Source organism: Indicator indicator, chromosome 2 (genome assembly GCF_027791375.1).
Source record: "Indicator indicator isolate 239-I01 chromosome 2, UM_Iind_1.1, whole genome shotgun sequence".
Taxonomy (NCBI): Eukaryota; Metazoa; Chordata; class Aves; order Piciformes; family Indicatoridae; genus Indicator; species Indicator indicator.
This window is the reverse complement of record NC_072011.1, coordinates 49,178,742-49,199,733: the sequence shown is the minus strand read 5'-3', so window position 1 is coordinate 49,199,733 and position 20,992 is coordinate 49,178,742. Positions and strand designations below refer to the sequence as shown.

The following is a 20,992-nucleotide window of genomic DNA, read 5'->3' as shown; positions in this document are numbered from 1 at the left end:
TTGTCTCTTCAGTGAAAGTACCTACTGTACATTTCATAATAACTAGACAGAAATCACTACATACTTCGACACGAAGTGCTTATTTACCATACATAGAAGAGAGGATCACTTGGGCGTATGCACAGTGTGCAACCAGCCATTATGCAGTAGGCAAATAACATGTATGGCAACACAAGCTGTGCAGTGGACCAAGCTGACAACCATATGACGTGTACTTGGAAGAAAAGTTGATGATATTAATAGGCATAACAGTTAATGCTGAATTTCCACTGCAGTCTTTGAGTGTGAAGTTCTACAGGAATTGTCTGGTAATTGTGGCATGGGAATGTGAATGAAGGCTGCTTCACCTTCCACCAATGCTGACCTTTAGACTGGAATCTCCATTTGAGCTTTGAGTGATGAAGATTAGCACCTGGAAGTAAAGAGGATATTACATTTCTACTGCAGAGAAGGCTGTAGCGATAAGTTCAAGATAAATGTTATTATTATGATCATGTCCCCATAAGGAGGCATGTTTGGACGTCTAAAAATTATTTTTTCTACTTAGCACGCATGTTCTTTTCAGTGTAAGGAGTGTGTAAAACCAGCCATTAGCCACACTGATTAGTTTATATCAAACTGATAGCTGTGTTAAGACAATTTGCACAAAATAACATTTAATGTTAAAAATAAATATTGAGACCTCTAAGTCATTGCTTCAGGAGATAACAATTTCTGCTTCTGTGTTTCTGTGAAAAGATACATTACTGGAAGGCATGTATCATAAATAATTGAAATCTGTGCTTAGTTAACAGAAAAATTACTATTTTAGTATTAAAAAACTGCGAGTTTAGTTCTTACCCTCCATGCTGTCTTTAATTAAAAGCCTGCAAATTGCAAATGAAATGCAAAGAAAAAGCAACAAAGCAGTAGTAAAGATACAACACAGGCCCTATTTTCATTTTGGCTTAAACCCAATTACTTTCACCATTTAAATCTGTCTTCAGTTATTGCTAAATATAAAGTACTTTTTTTTTTCTTTTTTTGCTGTAATTTATCCAAATTCCCTTCAGTAGACAGAAAAAACCTCTATGACCAGATCAACTTGACAAATGGTGGGGTCTGTGGGCACTGACCATGATGTACTATTTGTGCAATGTGTTTTTGTGTTACTATAAATACACTAAAAAGCTTTTTTGCTTTCAAAATACTGTTGATTGTTGCAGAGAGTTTGTGTCTTTTAATGCATGCTTTGATTGAAACAGAAGGAGCCCAGTGCATATCCCTTGCTGTTTTCATAATCTTAATGTCATTGACATAGAAATGTTCAGGTTTGCTTTTTTCCAAGAGTATTAAAAATTGGTAGAAAAGAAGCCATAAAAATGTGTTTACTTCAGATATAAAATTATTTTCATCAATCAAGTAAATGTCATTTAGGCACTTGAAAGTGTATGTATTTAGACTGGTATATTTAAAGTCAGTCTTACTGCCAAGGTGAATTTGGTGCCATATTTTGACAGAGATTGTTATTAACAAAATAATAATTATTGGCTCAGAGCCAATAGAGAATATGGCACTTCTTTAGGCTTGTATGGAGGAGTACAAGAAGATTATGAGAAACATTATCAATATTTGGTTTAATGCTTTTAAGTGTAATAAACAAGAATGCGATTAGCATTTCTTATATGTCTTATATTGGCTTGAGTCTTGATTTTCTCCAAGGCAGCACAAGTTTCCTTTTCCATTTTCCGTGCACCTCCAGCAAGAGTCTGGTGCAACTCAGTGAGTCTGTAATTTCTGAATACTATTGCTCAATCTTTATTGAGAATGAAGGGGAAGCTCATTTATATCTTCATCAGTGGTGGGTTTCTACCCTGATATCTTGTTGTTAACTGATCTGAATGTCACTCACTGGTGGCTGAGAGATAGAATCATAGAATGGTTTGGGTTGGAAGGGACCTCCAAAGGTCATCTTGTACAATGCCCCTGCAGTGAGCAGGGACATCCACCATTAGATCAGGTTGCCCAGAGCCCTATCAAGCCTGACCTTGAATATCTCCAAGGATGGGGCTTCAACTACCCCCCTGGGCAACATGTTCCAGTGTTCCACTACCCTCATGATAAAGAGCTTCCTCCTAATGTCCAACCTAAATCTATTCTTCTCTAATTTAAAACTATTGCCCCTCCTCCTATCACTACAGGCCTTTGTAAACAGTCCCTCTCTAGCCTTCTTGTAGGCACCCTTCACGTGCTGGAAGGCTGCTATTAGGTCTTCCCAGAGTCTTCTCTTCTCCAGGCTGAACAAATCCTGCTCCATCAGCCTGTCCTCATAGGAGAGGTGTTTGTTCTCCTGGTCATTTTCATGGCCCTCCTCTGGACCCGCTCCATCAGGTCCATGCCCTTCTTTTGTTGAGAGCACCAGAGCTGGATGCAGTACTCCAGGTGAGGTGTTACCAGAGCAAAGTGGCAGAATTGCCTCTCTCAATCTGCTGGCCAAACTTCTTTTGATGCAGCCGAGGATGTGAGTTATATGCCTGAACTCAGATGGAGACATTGTACTGTGGTGGCAGGCTAGTAGCATGAAATGCATACCAGAAAACATCTGGCATTCCATTACTTAATTTTTTTTTTTTAGATTCTCCCCTTACATATTAATAAACTATAAACCTACCTAAATTGTTATGACCTTAATTCTATATAGCAGTGATTTCCAACTGAAAGAGAAGAAATTGTATCTCTCTGTTCACCAGTGTAACATGCTTCTCATAAATAACAGCAAAGAGTAGCAAGAGCAAGCTGTGTGGGATTGCTGATAGAGGAAAAGGACTTTGTGGTGAACTGTCCCATTTCTTCTGCTGGATTGGTAATTCTTTTACATAGACGCAACATATAGGCATCAAATTGCATTAGCACTGGCTTTTGTAATTGACAATAAATCATCTTTTAAAACACCAAACAATAAGAACAACACAAAATTAAGTTAAAACACAATACAGATAACAGGAACCTAATTCCTGGAGTCACTACTTTCCCCTAGTATTACTTTAAAGAGTTAAAATTGCAGAAAGAGAATCCTCTCTGTTGGATAGATAACAGGATTAGCAGTGCGTTACCTCATGATTTACATATTCTGGATTTGAGATCTGGAGTTCATACTTAAAGTCCTGCTGACTATGATTGCTGTCATCTAGGTTCATTATTTTTGGTAAGCTATCATTGAAGATCAGTAGTTCTTAACAATTTTTGTGCATAATGCAATATGCACAAAATGAACCTTCAGAAAGTGCTTAGGCACTGTAACTGGAAAGACCCTGCACCTGGGGAAAAGGCTTTGTGATAATTTTGTATGGTTTTGTGCTTTTTTCTTGTCTGTGTATTGTCTCTTCACAGTTTCAGATTTCTCTCTTAGGAGACTAAGGGTCTTCTTCAGATTAGGTCAAACTCATTCTTACCATGATTGTAAGATATCTATATATTTTAATAATACTTTTGACATAACCCTTAATGTCATTTGTTCCATTACTACAAAATAGTAGAAAAAAACCCAAAATTGTTAGGTTGCTTCAAATATTTGTAACCTAAGCTTATTTCATAAGGTGATCCATCCTCAGCGAAAAGGTGCCTTATATGCACCATGGTAAGCGCAGAGTGCTACTAGGATTAAACACCTTTGCTGTTGCCTGTCCACCTTCTTTTTCTACATGTCTAAATGACATAGCATATTTATTCTCTGATGTTTAGAATAAGGACACCCATCATCCAATAGTATTGCTGATTGTGCTGGTTTGGGGCCAGACAGATCGTCTCTTGCCCCGAAAGGGACAAAAGAATGAGACTCACACAAACGGATTGGAGAGTGATGGAAAGTTTAAATGGAAAAGCAATTGGTGAAGCTACAGAGAACTACAAACTACAAAGCATAGTGGCAAAGAGTATCCCAAAACGTACAGAACCCCTCACAGAATTCCCAAAGCTTCCCAATCCTTCCCTTCTTCCCACCTGAGGGTAAACCCAAACCCCCCAGGGCTCTTTCTTCCCCCTCCCGCTGCTAGGCAAGTCTCAGGCTGGCCAGGTCTGAGACTGCCCCCCCTCCATTCTCCTCTTGGCATTAGGCCTAGACAGGCCTAAGAGGCCTTGAGGATACTCCCCCGGCATTACCCGATAAGAGAGGACATCTCCCATGGGAGCAGAGAGGGAAGAAAGAGGAAGAGAATGACTCTGCAGATGGCCTTATAGGGTGCAGGACTTACGGGTAGAAGTACGCTGTTTCCTGTGTCCACCCCTGTGGGTGGGCACCCAGGACACCAGAGGTGTATCTCATGCGGCAGTGGCAGGGGGCACCCAGCCTAAACTGCCACACTGATGAACCCATCAATATAAAAGAGAAAGATGAATATCACCTAACCAATAATTACCAAGTTGCCTGTCTTCAGAACTCAAGAATAACATGTATAAACATCACTCATGAGCAGCTGGAAAAGGACTGGAGTGTTATTAAGGATGGGATTTCTATGCTGTAATGTTGCTGGGTAATAATATGTAAACTTGAAATAATTCTGCAACTGGCACCATCCCTTCGGAGTGGACTTTTTCAGATTTAGTCTTAAATTCTTTTACAGTGGAAAATTTTATAGTCTCTTAAGGCCCGTAAAGGAGAAACACTTGGTCAGTATGGTTGGAAAAACAGCTACTAATGTGAGGAAATTAGTTTTACAGCTTACTCATTTCTATTAGAGTTCAAATAAATATGTTGTAGAACAAGCATATGAGCATCTTAGGCAGTTCCTGCCATTGGTGCATCAATTTCTCTCAAATAATAAAAGTCTAAACATCATGTCAGTTCTGTGAAATGGTGTGTTACTGCAATTGCATTTGCTGTAATTTACTCACTCCACATCACCAGAACCCCTTGTTAGTAATGTTTTCTGACCATCCTGTTTACATAGTAGAATAATCCATTTTACTAGTACATCATTGGTATTAAGGAGAGAATCATTCTGTATCCTGAGGTTTCCTTTCTAGCGAAGAAATGCAAGTACCGGTTATTGCCTTGCACAAAAAAAATTTGTAGTAAGAGCTCATTTATAAACCAAGTGTCCACTGGTGCCAGTTTCACTTAAATTTGAGCCCTAAGGCTTTCTGAAACTTGATAGATAAAACTGAAAATCCCAACTTTTGATTTCTGTTCCGCTGAACACGAGATGTTTGTGGGTTTTAAATAAGCTCTTTCATCCTTAAGCTGTGTTGGAGGCTGGACTGGTGTGCAGACCTTTTGCAGAACATGCCTTTCTGAATGCTCTGGACTGCCCTTTTAATTGGAAGCAGGACCTTTCTTTCTCAATTGCCTTAGTTAAAAGCAAAGTTCTCTACAGATTTGGCTGGTGTCTGTTCATGCATGAACGATCAGAATCCTGCTAAATCAGGGTGTATTATTTTCTGGAAGAAATCAGTGTTCATTTCTAAAATCTAATCTTTAGGTATCAAAGTATGTAAGAATTTAAATTGTATGATAACAGCATCTTAATTAGTAGTTTCTGGTAGATCCTAACATCTTTTGCCTATGTATAGATGTTAAACATTTCTTTCCCTAGCTTTTTATTTATGGATAAATTCAGGTGTCTTTAAAATATGTCTGGCAATTTAGATGATATTTCAGTACCTACAGAAATAGAAGTGTATAAAAAGAAGAAAGTTTTTATTGTGTGATAACAAAGGTATGCTACCTTTATTATATATATAATATAATATAACAGTTCTTTCTTCACTTCTTTACTAAATTTTATTAATAGGTTATCATATAGCTATGGGCATTGCATTAAGAGTGTCTGTCAAATCTTCAAAGATGCACTGTTTAACAGCCTTCAGGTGCATTTGGCTGCTCCTCAGTTCCCTGTAGGGAGATTTCTCTTTTTCCCTTGGTTTTCCGTGGAGCTGAGAGACTGACTGAATATTTTGGGATAATTGTGGCAAAGTATGGATTTTTATTTGTTCACTTGGATCTTTTTGGGGGTGACTGGAAGTGATATGTAATGTATCCTCTCTATATTTCAAGAGAGAAGAAGCCCTGTGCTTTTCATTTAACCTGATAATTCTGCTTGAGGATTCCTTAGGAAATGCAGTTGTGCTCTTGGAGATAGGTTGGTTGGTGTTTGGTTTTGGTTTGATTTGGTCTCTGAATAGTTGGGCTTGTAAATAGCATGAGTTGTTGTGTTGAGTTATTCAGCTGGTTATTCCTCTCTGAATACAGTCTCTGGGTTTTCTCAGGAACATTCAGGTCCTGAAATGTTATTTCACTGAGATGTCAAAAAAGTAGATAAACTTTACTGTGAAGATAAAAATTGAGTAGATTATAGCATTCTTCACTCTACTTTGAATCTTCTCTTAATTTACAGCAGTGTCAAATATATGAAGGTATCAGGAAACAGTATTTACCTTTTAATACTACCAGTTTAAAACTTGCCTGAAGGACTGGTGACTTAGTGTACTTTCATCTATGATACCTTTTGTGAAAAAAGAGGGAGAGGAAAAGAGGGCTGGGAGTGGAGCTCACCACCACAGTGGCTTCAGATAGGTTTTCACATTACAGAACCTTTATCAATGGGAAGTTAATGATACCTCTATTACAGATTTTTTTTTTTTTATATATATATAAGATTTGATTAAGAGTGAAGACTTGTACAAATGTAAATGTAAACTCGATACAGGAATTACTGGTAAATATTGGACTGAAGGTTCCAAAACTTTTGAGATTTAGAATGGTTTTTCTGTTTCTGTCAGTGATTGAACATTCAGACTGGTTAACTCCCCTCAAAATGAAAGAAAAATACCAGTTTGAGAATGTAATTTCTATTTTTTTTCAGAAAGAGATGACCAGATGTTCTTTCTTGTGTCCTTTTAATCTCTTTAATACTATTTTTAACAGTAACAACTGCCCCCGAGAATTCTTTCTGTAAGTGATGCCAATTGGGACACCCATAGGAACTGCAACGTGGAACTGGGGCAAGAAGAACTAACCCATTGTGACTATTGTACATTTATCTCATTTGCAGAATTGAGACTGTTCTGGTTTAATTCATGCAAAATTTTGTAGATTTTACCCAGAACTGCATGTAGTGTTCCTAAATGTCTCTTTCTTAAGAAGAGCTATAGCTGATACAATGTTTTACCCAAATTTTTGAGCAAGTCTGTGAGATATTTGGTCACATCGTCTTGCATCTCATAGATGACCAGTGAATTTTCATGTCTTTTTTTTTTTTAAATCATTAGGAAGATGTTTAGTTACTGAAGTTATACTGCTTTGAAAAAATATGGCTGCAATATTGCAAGTATAGTGTTTTATGGTGAAAGAGGATGAAATTTCTGTCCTTGACGAAGCATAAAAACAGTAGGGTGAAATCTGTGTTACCTATTGGCCTAATAGTGATTCCTCAGCAACTGTCAGTTCTCTTGACTGACTCCTGATTTATCATATAGGATGCAATAATTAAGCTTTCTGAAAGTTACATTTCTCAGTAAACTTTATCAGTTTCAAACTGAGAATCCACCTAACGATTCTCAGAAAAAAAAAAAAAAGACTGTCTAGTTTTATAAAGCTTTTTCAAATGATAATAGTAATGGAATCATGCTGATACTTACTGTATGTTTTTTCTGCAGAGTTAATCCTCCATGTTAAATGATGCCATATGTTAAAAGTAAAATGAAAAAAAAAAACACTTCTTGAGACATAAATTATGAACTAGTTCCATTTTTATATTTTCTTGCCAAAGAGGTTATTTAAGCAAAGAGAATGAGTGCAGTTAACAGCATACTATAGTGTCACATACATTTCTGAGACAAGTAATGATTCTCCTGCTCGTTTCATGAGAAATCTTTCCAGTCTCTGCATTTCTATGTTCATGGTGGTAGCTGAGCAGTAGCATCTTAGACTGCAGGGTGAATATCATAGAATAGGACTTTATGGATAAAGACAATACTCTAATATGTTGTGGTTCTTTTATTTTTGGGTTTTTTTTCCTTTTTTTTTTTTCCATAACCATCCAGCCATACAACAAGAACAATAATGGTAAGTATAAAGGAGTTACCAATCTATCTATAGAAATGATTTTTCATTTGAAAACAAAGTGGATATAGTAGTATCCTAAGCCATTGGCATGTTTTTTTATGAAGTCCAGTATTGCTGTAGAGATAAAATGAGTGTGTGTGCCAGTGGATTTAATGGGAAGTCTTGGAAACAAATGTAAGGTGGAATACAGCATGAGAAGTAGCAATGCTGTCAGTCTGAATAGGTGAAAAATCCAGTTACATTTCTCTGTGTTTTGTGTTTAGCTAATTTTTTTTATTATGTCACATTAATGTTGACAAGATCTCTTGCTTTCTCTGCATATCACATGTGTCAGAGAACTTTTGAAGTTCGTATATTGAGTAGTTACTTGTATCACATTCCCTCAGGCTGGTTTCTGACTTTACCTTGATTTTGATAGTTTTGGTTCCAGAACCAGAGAAACATTTGAACAGGCAGATCCATCTTGAAAAAACCGAGATGTTAAAGTTTTATGCATTAAAATGTTGTGGATTTAGTGTCTGCATTGGGCTTTTAGAGGGTAAGAAATTTTATTAGTTTCTTCCCATTTCAGTTTCCTAATAAAAGCTAGTTAAGGAGTGAAGAAAATACACGTAAAGAAAACCTTTCTCTGACTAGGAATGATTATGCTAGATATACTACCTCAGATGCTTCGATGTGAAAAAGCTTTTGTCTGACCAAGGTGAAATATTTGAACTCCTAAGTTGCGTTTATAGGTGATGAAATAAAATAAGTAAGGCATTAAGTGCAGTTTTCCTGAGAATATTACAAGAATTCTTCTGCATTTAAATATAATGATCTTTGCTTCAAATTCTTGTACATAAATATTATAAAATAGAATTTTTTAAATGGTCTGTGTGAGAGGAAGAAGAGAGAGGAGGTATTCTATGTTTTAACTGTAAAATACATTTCCTCTTATTCTGTGGATAGATGCCTAGATTAATCTTTTATTATTACTTTACTGACTTATATAAATGAATACTTCAAAATGCTGCTTTTGTAGCTGTGGTTTATTCAAGGGTTATATAGCTTTGAGTGTAGCTTTGAGATACAGAGACTGTAAAAGTTATAGCATTCTAGCCCAGACACTTAGAAAAGTCATCTGCTGTCTGTTGGTTTGGGGTTTTATAACCCTTTGCACAGAAATTAATTACATCCTTTCTAGACAGTTTGTGAAAGGTGTGATGGCAAATAAAAAATAATACTGTTGTGTTGGCTGATTGGTTAATTTCTTGTATAGCATCTGTTGTTTGAAAATAATTTTTGAACAGCCTTCAGGTTTCTTAAAATGACATTCTGTACTCAAAACAAACATGTGCCTGCATGCTAGTATTGACATTTGCAGATACACACCATGTGGAAACTGTTTGGTAATCTTTGCATTCATCTCAAATCTCTGTGAATAACTAAAATAACCAGCTGCAAACTTTGATGCTTATTAGAGGTATAATGCTAATGCCTTTGCAAATAAGAACCCATCAGGTGTGGCAAAACAGAATCATTACTTGATTTAAACATAATGTAATTCTACACTTGTTTTACACTATATCCTGTTTAGTTAGATCCATGCAAAATATATTTGACCAATTCATTATTACAAATCATCTGATTATGCATGATTTCTTCTAGTGATTATTCCCCATCTAGTAGGCTGCTTTTGCTCTGCTTGATTTGATTTGATTTTTTAATTAAAGATGCAACAAAAATTTAAAGAATGCTAATTTAAGGCAATGGTAGTTTTATCCTATTTGAAAGGATGAGGGAAAACATAAGAGATCAGTTTGCAGCATGGAGACCTCCTGTTTGGTGGGTGAAACTCTTCCCTCTGCTGACTTAAATGTTTTTGTTCTTTATTGGATGTAACATTGCCTGAACAAGAGCTCCCATAGCCTTGTAAGGTTTTTCATTCAAGTTCATTCCAAGGTAGCTTTTCTCATGATGTCTTCTGGGCATGGAACATTTTTGTCCTGGAGATACAAGAGATACCAATAAACGTATCCACTCAGCGCGGAGGAGGATTTGTTCAACATGCAGTTAGCAAACTCTCAGTAAAATCCCTGCTGCTCAGGTGCTGCTCTGTGACCTACCACTGGTTTATGGACTCTTAATAGGAGTAGTTTTGTTGCAGAAGTACTGCACAGCTTATTAGAGATGCACACAAAGTCAAAATGCCAGCAGCTAATTGCGTGTGGCAGTGTTAGCATGAAATTAATTGGGCTTTCTGAATTTAGAGTTTTTGAATGAACAGGACATCTGTGATAATACAGATTCTCTTCCTGAGGCTTTCGTAACCTTTTTAGCCTAACTGTGTGCTAGAAGGGAGAAGTTTAAAATCATCATAATTAAAAAAAATAGGCATTTAATAAGCACTTTACATGAAAGTTCATTTTGCTCTCAGTGTTGATATTAGTGTGACACTGGCATTGAATGCTCTTTGTTATACAAAGTGGTAAATATTTTTTTGTGACAGGAACTAATGAACCAATTTCTTAACATAAGTTGTTTTGATTAACAAGAAATTAAAGATAATGTGGTCCCTAGCACAGTCTGGAGAACAATGATCTTAATTTATCTTATCATTAAATTAAATTAATGTCTTCAAATAGCTTGAAAGGACCAGAGGAGAAGAGAAATAAAAGAGAAAATTCTAACCAATATGATGCAACAGACATGAGATTATATTGCAGGCTTTGCACCATCTAATGTTATCTCTAGCTTTGAATAAGAATTAGGGTCTAGTAAAAGCAGACAAAACAGAAGTTCAGAACTAACAACAACATCTGTCTTTGCTAGTGAAAAAAAGGTATTATGAAAAATCATATACGTTTTTCATCAGCCTTAATTGTTATTTAGAGTTTATGCCATGGGAATACACATTTTGTACACTTTTTGCCTGTGTGTGTTGTTTTGAGTAAAGGAAGCATTCAGTGGTGTATTAGAAAAGATACGAACAATCCTATTTGATAATTGAAACTCATTTCTAACTGGGGAAATTGCTTTTTAGCACTTGAATATTCTTCAATAACTTATGGTACTGGCAATTACCAGATAAAAATAATTAGTATGAAATCTGATGTATGGCAATGAATGAATTCTTACTCACTTTTTGAGCACTATCACTCTGTACACCAAGAGATCAGCAATTAAATACCTTTACAAATTCTTGATTTCATTCAAACTGTATATTTTATACTACATTTATTATAAAAAACAGCTGAATTACTTTTAGTAGCACGTACTTTTGTGGTTCATCCTTACCAATGCCAACACAAAAATAAATATGAAAACCAAACTGCAGTCTAGACACTGAATGAAAAAAAAAAAGAGAAAAATTAGGGGAATATTTAGAGAGATTACAAGATAGATTTACAGCCTTATGTGCAACATCAACTAAATTCACCATAAACCATGTTTGTCTCTAAGACAAGAGAAAGTAGTTTAGTTCTAAGAAAGAGTTAGATGTGACTCGCTCAAATTTGATGTCTTTATTGCTCTTGTGTTGTTTGGTTTTGATACATCAGATCTAGAGAATCAAAGGAGATTATTCAGTAATTTGCACTAAAATAAAAACACCGGAGTTTTTTGTTGAATGCGTGTGTGATTTTTCCTTGAGAGTATCAAGTGACATGTTGATCCCAGACCTGCCGTTCTCAACATGGGGAGCAGAAATACAACTGACAGACCAGTTGCAAGGAGGTGACCACTGCTGCAGGGTGGGTGAAATGGCCCAGAGCTGTGGAGCTGGTGGCTGTTTATTGAGACATATATGGATATCACAGTTCTACTTTCCCACAGCCTGAAGCATTAAGCCCACTGATTTATCTTTATTTAAACAGGTGCCTTTCTCTCCATTTGCCTTCCCATGCATTTCAAGGAGGCAATACTTTGTTACTTTTCACTCCCATCCTTTTCTCACATGGTTTGGAGATACAATATCCCTTATCACATCCAGGGTCCTCACAAACATGAAGGCTATCTACGCATTCCATTATTATTCAGGTTCCCACATCTCCCCCTTGTTTTGGTTTTTTTTTTTTTAAATTTTGAGTCAATGGCAATTATGGTATTCAGTCCCAGTTTAGATGTCTCCTGGTTTCATTTACACATAATCAGTCTCATAGCATACGATCAGTCTTAGGTTGTTTGACTTCCAGCTTCATGGGCATGGCTGTTGCTGTAGCTGGCCTTCATTTGGCCATCGTCATTGAAGGCAGGGGACTTTGAGTGCACGGGACTTGTACCAACCACAGGCTGCTTGGCCTGTTCTCCTGAATGGCTCTCTTACAACACAACCTCATGTCAAGGTCTGGTATGGCATGTGTCTCACCACTCAACACCTGTTGGGTTGCAGCCAACAGTGGAGCTAGAGGTTCTTCTTGGTGGCAAACACGGAGCCCAATCCAGTCTTGCCTTTGACTATGAGATGCTTGGTCGGTCCCAGCCCTTACACCTGTTGTTAATGCAGAGCCTCCTTTGTCTGATCTGGTGACAAATGGTTATCAGGGCAAGGCAGAGGCAGATCCATGTGAGCAGAATAACAACATCTGGGTGTAGCACTGTTTTTGAAGGTGATGGTGGCTGTGGGATTCCTAGGGGTGTTTCACCTATGCACTGATTTCTGCATTGTCAGCTGAGATGTCTGCAGTACCAGGCTGTGGAATTGATCTCTCCAGGTCACGATATGGCTTTCCTTTTCTTGCTGGCATCCCTAAAGATCTGTGCATGACAAAACAGAAGCATATTCCTTCCCTACAGGCAACAAATCTACTGGATCTCCCGGTGTGATGCCTCTGGAGAATTCCCCCTTTTTTGTTTTTAAAAGGCAGGGTGTCAGTGTAGCATAATCATGTGTGACTATTGCCTGTTCCTGTGATGTTATAGGGAATGTTTGTCCTGTAAAATTATTGTATATTATGTGCTCTGTAGGCAGGTTTGTTTTTACTTCCACTGTCATGACTGCAAAACTAACTTGGCAAAGGATTTCATAGGTGTGAACTTACTTCCTAGTAGCTGCAGTAGCGTGTACCGAACTGTCTTTTAAAAGTGTCACCTCTTTTGATGTATAGATGTATACTAACTCTCTAGTATAGAGAATTAGTACTTAATAGTATTCTTTCTAATGAAATCTCAGTGCCTGTGTGAAAACATAATCCTGTAACTTTTGCCAATTGAATCTTTGCCAATGTATTGCAATAACAACTTTTCTAGTCTTCTAAATCTCAACACAATCCTTATCTTAGAGCACTATTACTAATATAAAGACCAAAACGTACTGTGATATCCCTATTCTAAACTCTTGACCTAACTGATGCCAACACTAGAAATCTATGAGAAACTAAAAGACTATGTTAAAATTAAACCATCAAATTAATGTCTGAAAAAAAAGCAAAAAGAAATACATTGCATTAGGTAGAGCGCTCTTTTATATTGCTGGCACACAGAAGAAGTCCTAAATCATTCAAACTAGAAGAGAAACATTGACCTATAAACTAAAAACAACTTATTGTATTTAAAATTATTCCAAACTTAATCTTTGTGGATGCTACCAATCCCCCCTCAGTGACTGGGGAATTGGTCCCCTAATTACAGAGTACTTCCATGCATATGCAGCATCGTGTGCATTTTAGGAATATGTGATGGTTTTAAGACTGTCTTTTTTTTCTTCACAAAGTTCGAGCAGAGAAAGTAAAAGAATGTAAATAAATCACTATTGGGTGTAAGAAAGCAAAATAATGATTATTCTAAACACTTCTATCGGAGAGATAGAAATGTTTAAGAACCACTACTCAAGTCAAGGTTGGGGAATTGGGCAGTTTCAGTCTCAGCTTGCTCGGCTTCTGTCTGCTGCTGCTTCTTTTCTGCCTGAAGATAACATACTGACCTTGACAAACTAAGTCTAACAGCCTCTCTGCTTCTTGACTCTCTGCCTCCTTCTAGGAAGAGAATACTAGTGGAATACTGGTATTATTTCACAAAGGAAATAGTACTTTCTTTGAAGAGAACATGACGTTGAATCCATGTGAGATAAAGTAAGCAAACTTTCATCTTTATACAATGTCTTCTGTCATATCTGTTCTAATAAAATAGTGTTATTAGTCCTGCTTATTATCAATTATGTGAAAAACACGATCGGAATTGCCAAGATTAATATGTTTGTAATGGAATATATTTCCCAAATGCTACCTATAGATGATATAAACAACATTATTTCTACTCTTTCCTTTTTATTTATCAGAAGAAAGCTTCTCTCCTTAGAATTCTCTCCTTTCATTGCACAGAATCACAGCATCACAGAATATTAGGGTTGGAAGGGATGTCCAGGAGATCATCAAGTCCAACCACTGTGCTAAAGCAGGATCACCAGGGGTAGTCCACCCAGGAATGCATCCAAGCAGGTTTTGAATGTGTCCAGAGAAGGAGACTCCAAAACCTCACTGGGCAGCCTGTTCCAGTGCCCATCGCACTCACTGTGAAGAAGTCTCTCCTCATGTTGAGGTGAAATTGTCCATGGTCAAGTTGGTACCCGTTGTTCCATGTCTTATTGCGCACCACCAAAAAGAGATTGGCCCCATCCACTTAACATCCACCCCTCAGATAATTTATACACATTGATGAGATCCTCTCTCATTCTTCTCTTCTCCAGACTAAACAGCCCCAGGTTTCTCAGTCTCTCTTCATAGGGGAGATGCTCAAGTCCCCTAATCATCCTTGTGGCTCTCTGTTGGATTCTTTCCAGCAGGTTCCTGTCTCTCTTGAACTGCAGAACCCAAAACTGGATGCAATATTCCAGTTGTGGTCTCACTGGGGCAGAGCAGAGTGGGAGAAGGACCTCCCTAAAACTGCTGGACACACTTTTCTTGATGCACCTCAGGATACCATTGGCTCTCTTTTCCACAAGTGTATGTTGCTATCCCATGGAGAACTTGCTGTCCACCAGCACTCCAAGGTCTTTCTCCATGGAGCTGCTTTCCAGCAGGGCAGACCCTAACCTGTACTGGTGCCTGTTATTCTTCCTCAGATGCAGGACCCTGCACTAGTCCTTATTGAACTTCATGAGGTTTGCCTTCACCCAGCTCTCCAGCCTGTCCAGATCTTGTTGTATGGCTGCACAGCCTGACACGGCATCAGCCATGCCCCTCTAGTTTTGTATCATCAGTGAATTTACTGAGGGTACACTTAATCCCCTCATCCAGGTTGTTGATAAAGATACTGAACAAAACTGGATCCAGTACAGATCCCTGGGGAATACCACTGGCTACAAGCCTCCAAGTTGACTCTGTGCCACTGATGACAACCCTCTGAACTCTGTTGTTGAGCCAGTTTTCAATCCACCACACAAACCAACCATCTATGCCACATTTCTTAGCTTTTCTATGAGGATGTTATGGGAGACAGTATCAAAAGCCTTACTGAAGTCAAGGTATATGACATCCACTGCTCTTCCTTCATCTATGGTTCTATGGTTTCATAGAACGCTGTCAGGCAGCATCTCCCCTTGGTAAATCCATCTTGGCTAGTTCTGATAACCTTCTTGTTTTCCATGTGGTTAGGGATGACCTCCAGAATGAGCTGTTCCATCATCTTTTCAGGGATGGAGGTGAAGCTGACTGGTCTGTAGTTTCCTGGGTCCTCCTTCTTGCCTTTTTTGAAGACTGGAATGACTGGAGGTCCAGCATTATGCTCCTCCTTGGTGGTTCTTCAACTACCTGCAGGAGGAAGTTGTCATCAGTGCACTGCAGGAACCTTTTGGACTGCTTATGCTTGGCTGTGTGGTCTTTCCAACTAATATCTGAGTGACTGAAGTCACCCATGAGCACCAGGGCACTTGATCTTGAGGCTACTTCCAGCTTCCTGTAGAAAGCTTCATCAACAGCTTCTTCCTGGTTTGGTGGTCTGTAGTAAACACCCTGAACTGTATCAGTCATATTTGTATGTCCCTTGATACTTACCCATAAGTTTTCAACGCTTTCATCATTTCCTCCTGGGTCTTGTTGCTTACTCACAACTCCACCACCTCACCTTGTCAGTCCTTCCTGTAAATTACATAGTCGTCCATTACCACATTCCAGTTGTGTTAGCTGTCCCACCATGTCTCTGTAATTGCAATGATATCGTAGCCCTGTGACTGCATTCAGATATCTAGTTCATCTTGCTTATTTCCCATGCTTCTTGGCGTTGGTATACAGATACTTCAAAGATTTAGCAGAGGAGCATCTGTTACCGTTGTGGGTATAACATAATCCACCACCCCCTACAGCCTCTGGGATAGCAGTGGAGCTGGTACCCTGCCTCACGATTGTCTCATGTTTGTCTTTAGTGAGCCTGTTTTTTCCCTCTTCCCCCTTCAAAATTAGGTTAAAGACTTATCAACCAGCCCTGCTAATTCTTGTCCCTGGATTCTTTTTTGTACTAGAGACAAGCATTTCCTATCTATGGTCAGCAGGCCTGGGGTCATCTTTTCTTAACTGCAGATGTTTTGGTAGTAGGCTTGCTGCCTCTTAGCCTCTCCATATGACATAAACTAGACAAGTTTTCATAGTTGCTGTTAGTTGGTTTCACTTGCAGAACATTGCGTTTGGTGAAAACAGGTTCACCAAGAACAGGAAATCTATTCCTCAGGGGCACCTGAGGGGGTTCAGCGCCACACCTGCCACACTTGGAAGGAATTTGTCTCCACTGCTCTCCAGTTTCAGAGTCATCCTGTTTGGGAAGCTGGCAAGAGGGTAGGGAGCCCTTAGTGTCCTGACTACTGTATGGTTGATGGGATGGGACTGTTTGAGGGATGGTAAAGACTGATTCCACAAGTATAGCTCCCTCTTGCACTGCCTATGTATTCTGCAGCCTTTTAACTTCTTCCTTCAGCTCAGCCACTTGACTGAGAAGGTTACTCACCTGCTCACAGCAGACACAGGTGTAGTTCCTGCAGTCTGCCATGAGAAACAAGAGACTCCAGTGCTCCCCACAGCCAGGGGCCTGGACACCTGCATTTTTATGTTAGACCTCTGTTTGGGTTGACACAGTTTTAGGCCAATTTGCAATCACTGCTGTTCCTGTCCGGGTGACGTACCTAGAGAAAAATTCAGCAACAAACCCACGTGACTCAGCACTTCCCTCTGCTGACTTTCTTGGGGTGTTAAAAACACCTGCTGCAGCTGTGTCTCCACCCACACCTCACCTGCCTCTCAAGTGAGAGAAGCTGGCTCAGGGGAGGAGGGATGTGTAGCACTGCACACTGCACTGGTCCTGCCTCTGACAAGAGCAAAACCCAAGGCTGAGATTGCAGACGCATATCTCCCCAGTTCAAATTGCTGGTGTTTAAATCTTCTGCCACAACTGTGTCTCTGCCCAAGCTTCACCTGTCTCTCATGTGAGAGAAGCTGGCTTGGGAGGAGGGATGTGTGGCACTGCATGCTGCGCCAGTCCTTTCTCAGCAACAAGAGAAAACCTAAGGCTGAGATCACAGACATAGATCTCCCCAGTTTGAATTGCTGGTGTTTAAATCTCCTGCCGCAGCTGTGTCTCTGCCCACTGTGTCAGTGTGAGCTGAAATTCCCCCCCCACCGACAATAACCAGGCTAGCTCAGTCTGGAAGCAAATGAAAGGTGTATTTACAAGCAGAATCTACAATCTACGATGAAATGCAATGAATATGTACAAATATACAAAATTCACAACATTTACAAATATATACAATCAACAGAAAAAGCACAACCAAGCTCCCTTTGCTTCCCCCCAAAGAGGACCTTTCCCAAGGGGCCTCTCTCCCAGGGGCCTCCCCCCAGACCCCCCTGGCAGAAAGCAGAGTTAGCTAAAGCAGAAAAAGTTATTAACTTAGCTCGCCAAGGTCAGTATGTTATCTTCAGCCAGAAGAGAAGAAGAAACAGCAGCCAGACACCCCAGCAAGCTGCCCCCACTACAGAATTGCAGTGCCCACTTTGTTTTGGGTAATAGTTCTTAAACATTTCTATCTATCCAATGGAAGTGTTTAGAAAAATCATTATTTTGCCTTCTTACACCTAATAGTGACTTATTTACACTCTTCAGCTTTCTCTGCTTGAACTTTGCAAGGAAAAATTAAAAAGACAGTTTCAAACCATCACACCCATGCTTCACTTGCCTCTCACGTGAGAGAAGCTGGCTCAGGAGAGGAGGGACATGCAGCACTGCACACTGGGCTGGTTCTGCCTCAGCAACAAGAGCAAAACCTGAGGCTGAGATAACAGATGCAGACGCACAATTATTCCAGTTAAAGATTTAGTGGAAAATTAATACATCTGTTTATGTTTATCTTATCTGTGTTAAAATAAATGCAGACATATTGCAATCGACTTTCATGTATGACTGGTGAGTAAATGTAAGAACTGTGGCACTAGCATGGTGACATAAACCTTTGTTATACTGCTTCCATTTAGCTTAGCAGCAGGACCAAACCACTTGTCTTATTCAGTTATTTCTATTTAAAAAGAAAGACAGGCAGAAATGTGAGAAGTGTGGAATTTTCAGAATTAGATTAATACTATACTTGGGGGAAATTGGTTGGGATGCTGGGATTTTGATTAGAAATGTGAATTCTTTCCTAAAGTCAGTGTTTCTGTTGTGGAACTGCTTACTGGCATTTATTCATAACTAATTTTGTATAAAATAGTGTTAGCAATATGTTAAATTTTGGTTTTAAAGAGCTTTAAGACCTGTGGATAAAACATGTCTGTGCTCCCAGGGTGTTATCTGACCTCCAGGTACTGATCAAGGAAGACTAGCTGTTTTTTTCTGAAGAGTGCTGTATGGATGCTGCACTTCACATCAGAATTAGTTGACAGAATTATGCATATTCTCAGGCAAATATCTTTCCCTTTTGTTATGATTTCAGCATGCTGCTCCCCACATGAATATGACTAGTGCTAAGTCTTTGCAAGCCAGTGCAAGCACCATTAAGCCAAGCACCATTCCAATGATCAAGAGACGAATGCAAAACTGACTTGACACTTCAGATGATGGTTTCTTTATAGCTGCAGAAGAGACCAGGTAAGAGAGATGAAATCTAACTCATGAACAAGGCTTCTCTGTACATATATCGTCAATCCACTATTTGAGTAACAGTTTTGGGCTTTATTGTTGGAGGTTGGTTACAATGAAGGATAATGTTGCATCAAAACATACACCCATTTCGTATCTCTTTCATACTAATATTAACAGTATTTCACTAATAAGATGTAGTTAGGGCTACTTAACTGGGGCAAAGATTAGAACTTTTAAATTGGTACTAACTGTAGTTCCTGTGCAATAGAGTTGAAGCACCTCTGCTCATTCAACAAAAGGTAAATGCATCCGTTTTATAGGTTATATGTCAAAAATATACAGTACACAATAGGGAAATATACAACAGATCTTTATCTTTTCCAAGCTAAAAAAATATTTCATTTAGAAGCAACTAAGGTGATCATCTTTTTCAGTCATTTACAGATTAATTGGTAAAATTTAAGGAGCTTTTGCTTTTCCCGGTAGAGCTTGTTATCACAGAAGAGACTAGTTCTCTAAAGGTGCTTCTGTTCTTTTCTTCCTCTGTTAAGATCTGGCCATTCCATGATTTAGTTCAAAGTAAGACAAGAAGTTGCAGTCTATTTTTGTAAGCTGTGGTTGCTGGGCCTTTAAAATCTTCCTTAAACAAGGGGATTATTGCAGCAAGTAACATCAGACTGCTCCTCGCTTCTGTGACTATTTCACAAGCCTGGTAAAGCTGGTGGTTGAACAAAAATGTAAATAATAAAATGAGGGAAGAGAAATAACATTTTAAAACAGAGATAATGAAGAAAAATGTGTGCATTTTATCCCATTTGTGGCATATTCAGCTAGGGAAATCAAAATACTAGTACATGACAATTTGGTGGTTATTTCAAGATGAAGGAAATATGGCACTTCGTTTTTCCTTTGTATGAGGAATGCAACAATTCTGAGAGAATGGTAGGAGGATGATGATCTCTAAGGCATCTGATATCAAGCCCAGATTGATAGCATTCACTATTTTGAGAGGTGTTTGATGCAAAGAGCTTAGAAGTATCAGAAAATCCCTAGTTATTATACCCTGAAAGTGAGACTGGTAACCTTTCAAAGCTTTTGGAACTTTCAAATCTTTTTTTTTCAATTATTGTAGAGGAGTGCCTGTCAAAGGATAACATGAGATGAGTCCTACACTACAGTGTTTGACTCTCCCCATTGGTCTCAGAGGTAGCCCAGACAACGGGCCTAGACTAGGTGACTGAAGTATAGTGAGATGGGTCCTGCCTTGGCAAATCACTCATCCATGGTTACCCTGCCTGTTCCCATCCTAGGAAATCATGCTCACCACTCCCATGGTTGCAGATACCATACCTGGGCCAGACAGCAAGCCAGAACTTGGACTGTCTACCCCTCTGCACCCATGGTTATGAGTAAACAAGGGACTTAGTCCTCAGGATACTGCATCTGCTGCTGTTCTCTAAATCACTAAAAGTTTAAAAGACTAGCATTTGAAATCTTCTGATGTGGGGAACATAGGGCCGTTACACCTCAAACAATGAGGTACCTGAAAACATTGTGCTGTATCACTCTGGCCAGTGGTGCAGAAGCACAGCAAAAAATGCTCAGAGACTGGCATGGATTGGGCCCCCCAGTACAACCATTCCCAGTCTGACAAAAGCTAACCCCATAGGTTCAATGCCAGTACATACACACTTGCCTTCCTTCTGTGATAGCAATGCACAAGGAGTATTAATGTCTCTCTCACATTAATCTTTAAATATAACAAATGAGAAACTGCTACTTTTTATCTTTTGAAACTCCATTTCACATAATTTCTGTTCCTTCTCTGTCACAGAGCTTTTCTTTTATCTTCCCCTGTCCCATCACATCCAGATTGATTTCTTCCCTACCTCAGGCATGCTTTCTCCTTTCTAAATC

General features: G+C 38.9%; 1 protein-coding gene across 1 annotated transcript in view; it reads left to right on the top strand.

The window, feature by feature from the left end:
* Positions 1-20,992, top strand: part of MTA3 (metastasis associated 1 family member 3) — a 191,717-nt gene that overhangs the window by 150,237 nt on the left and 20,488 nt on the right. The window contains 3 exon segments of the mRNA XM_054394131.1: positions 3,050-3,059; positions 8,020-8,041; positions 18,927-19,081. Coding sequence (XP_054250106.1) covers positions 3,050-3,059; positions 8,020-8,041; positions 18,927-19,081 — 187 coding nt within the window.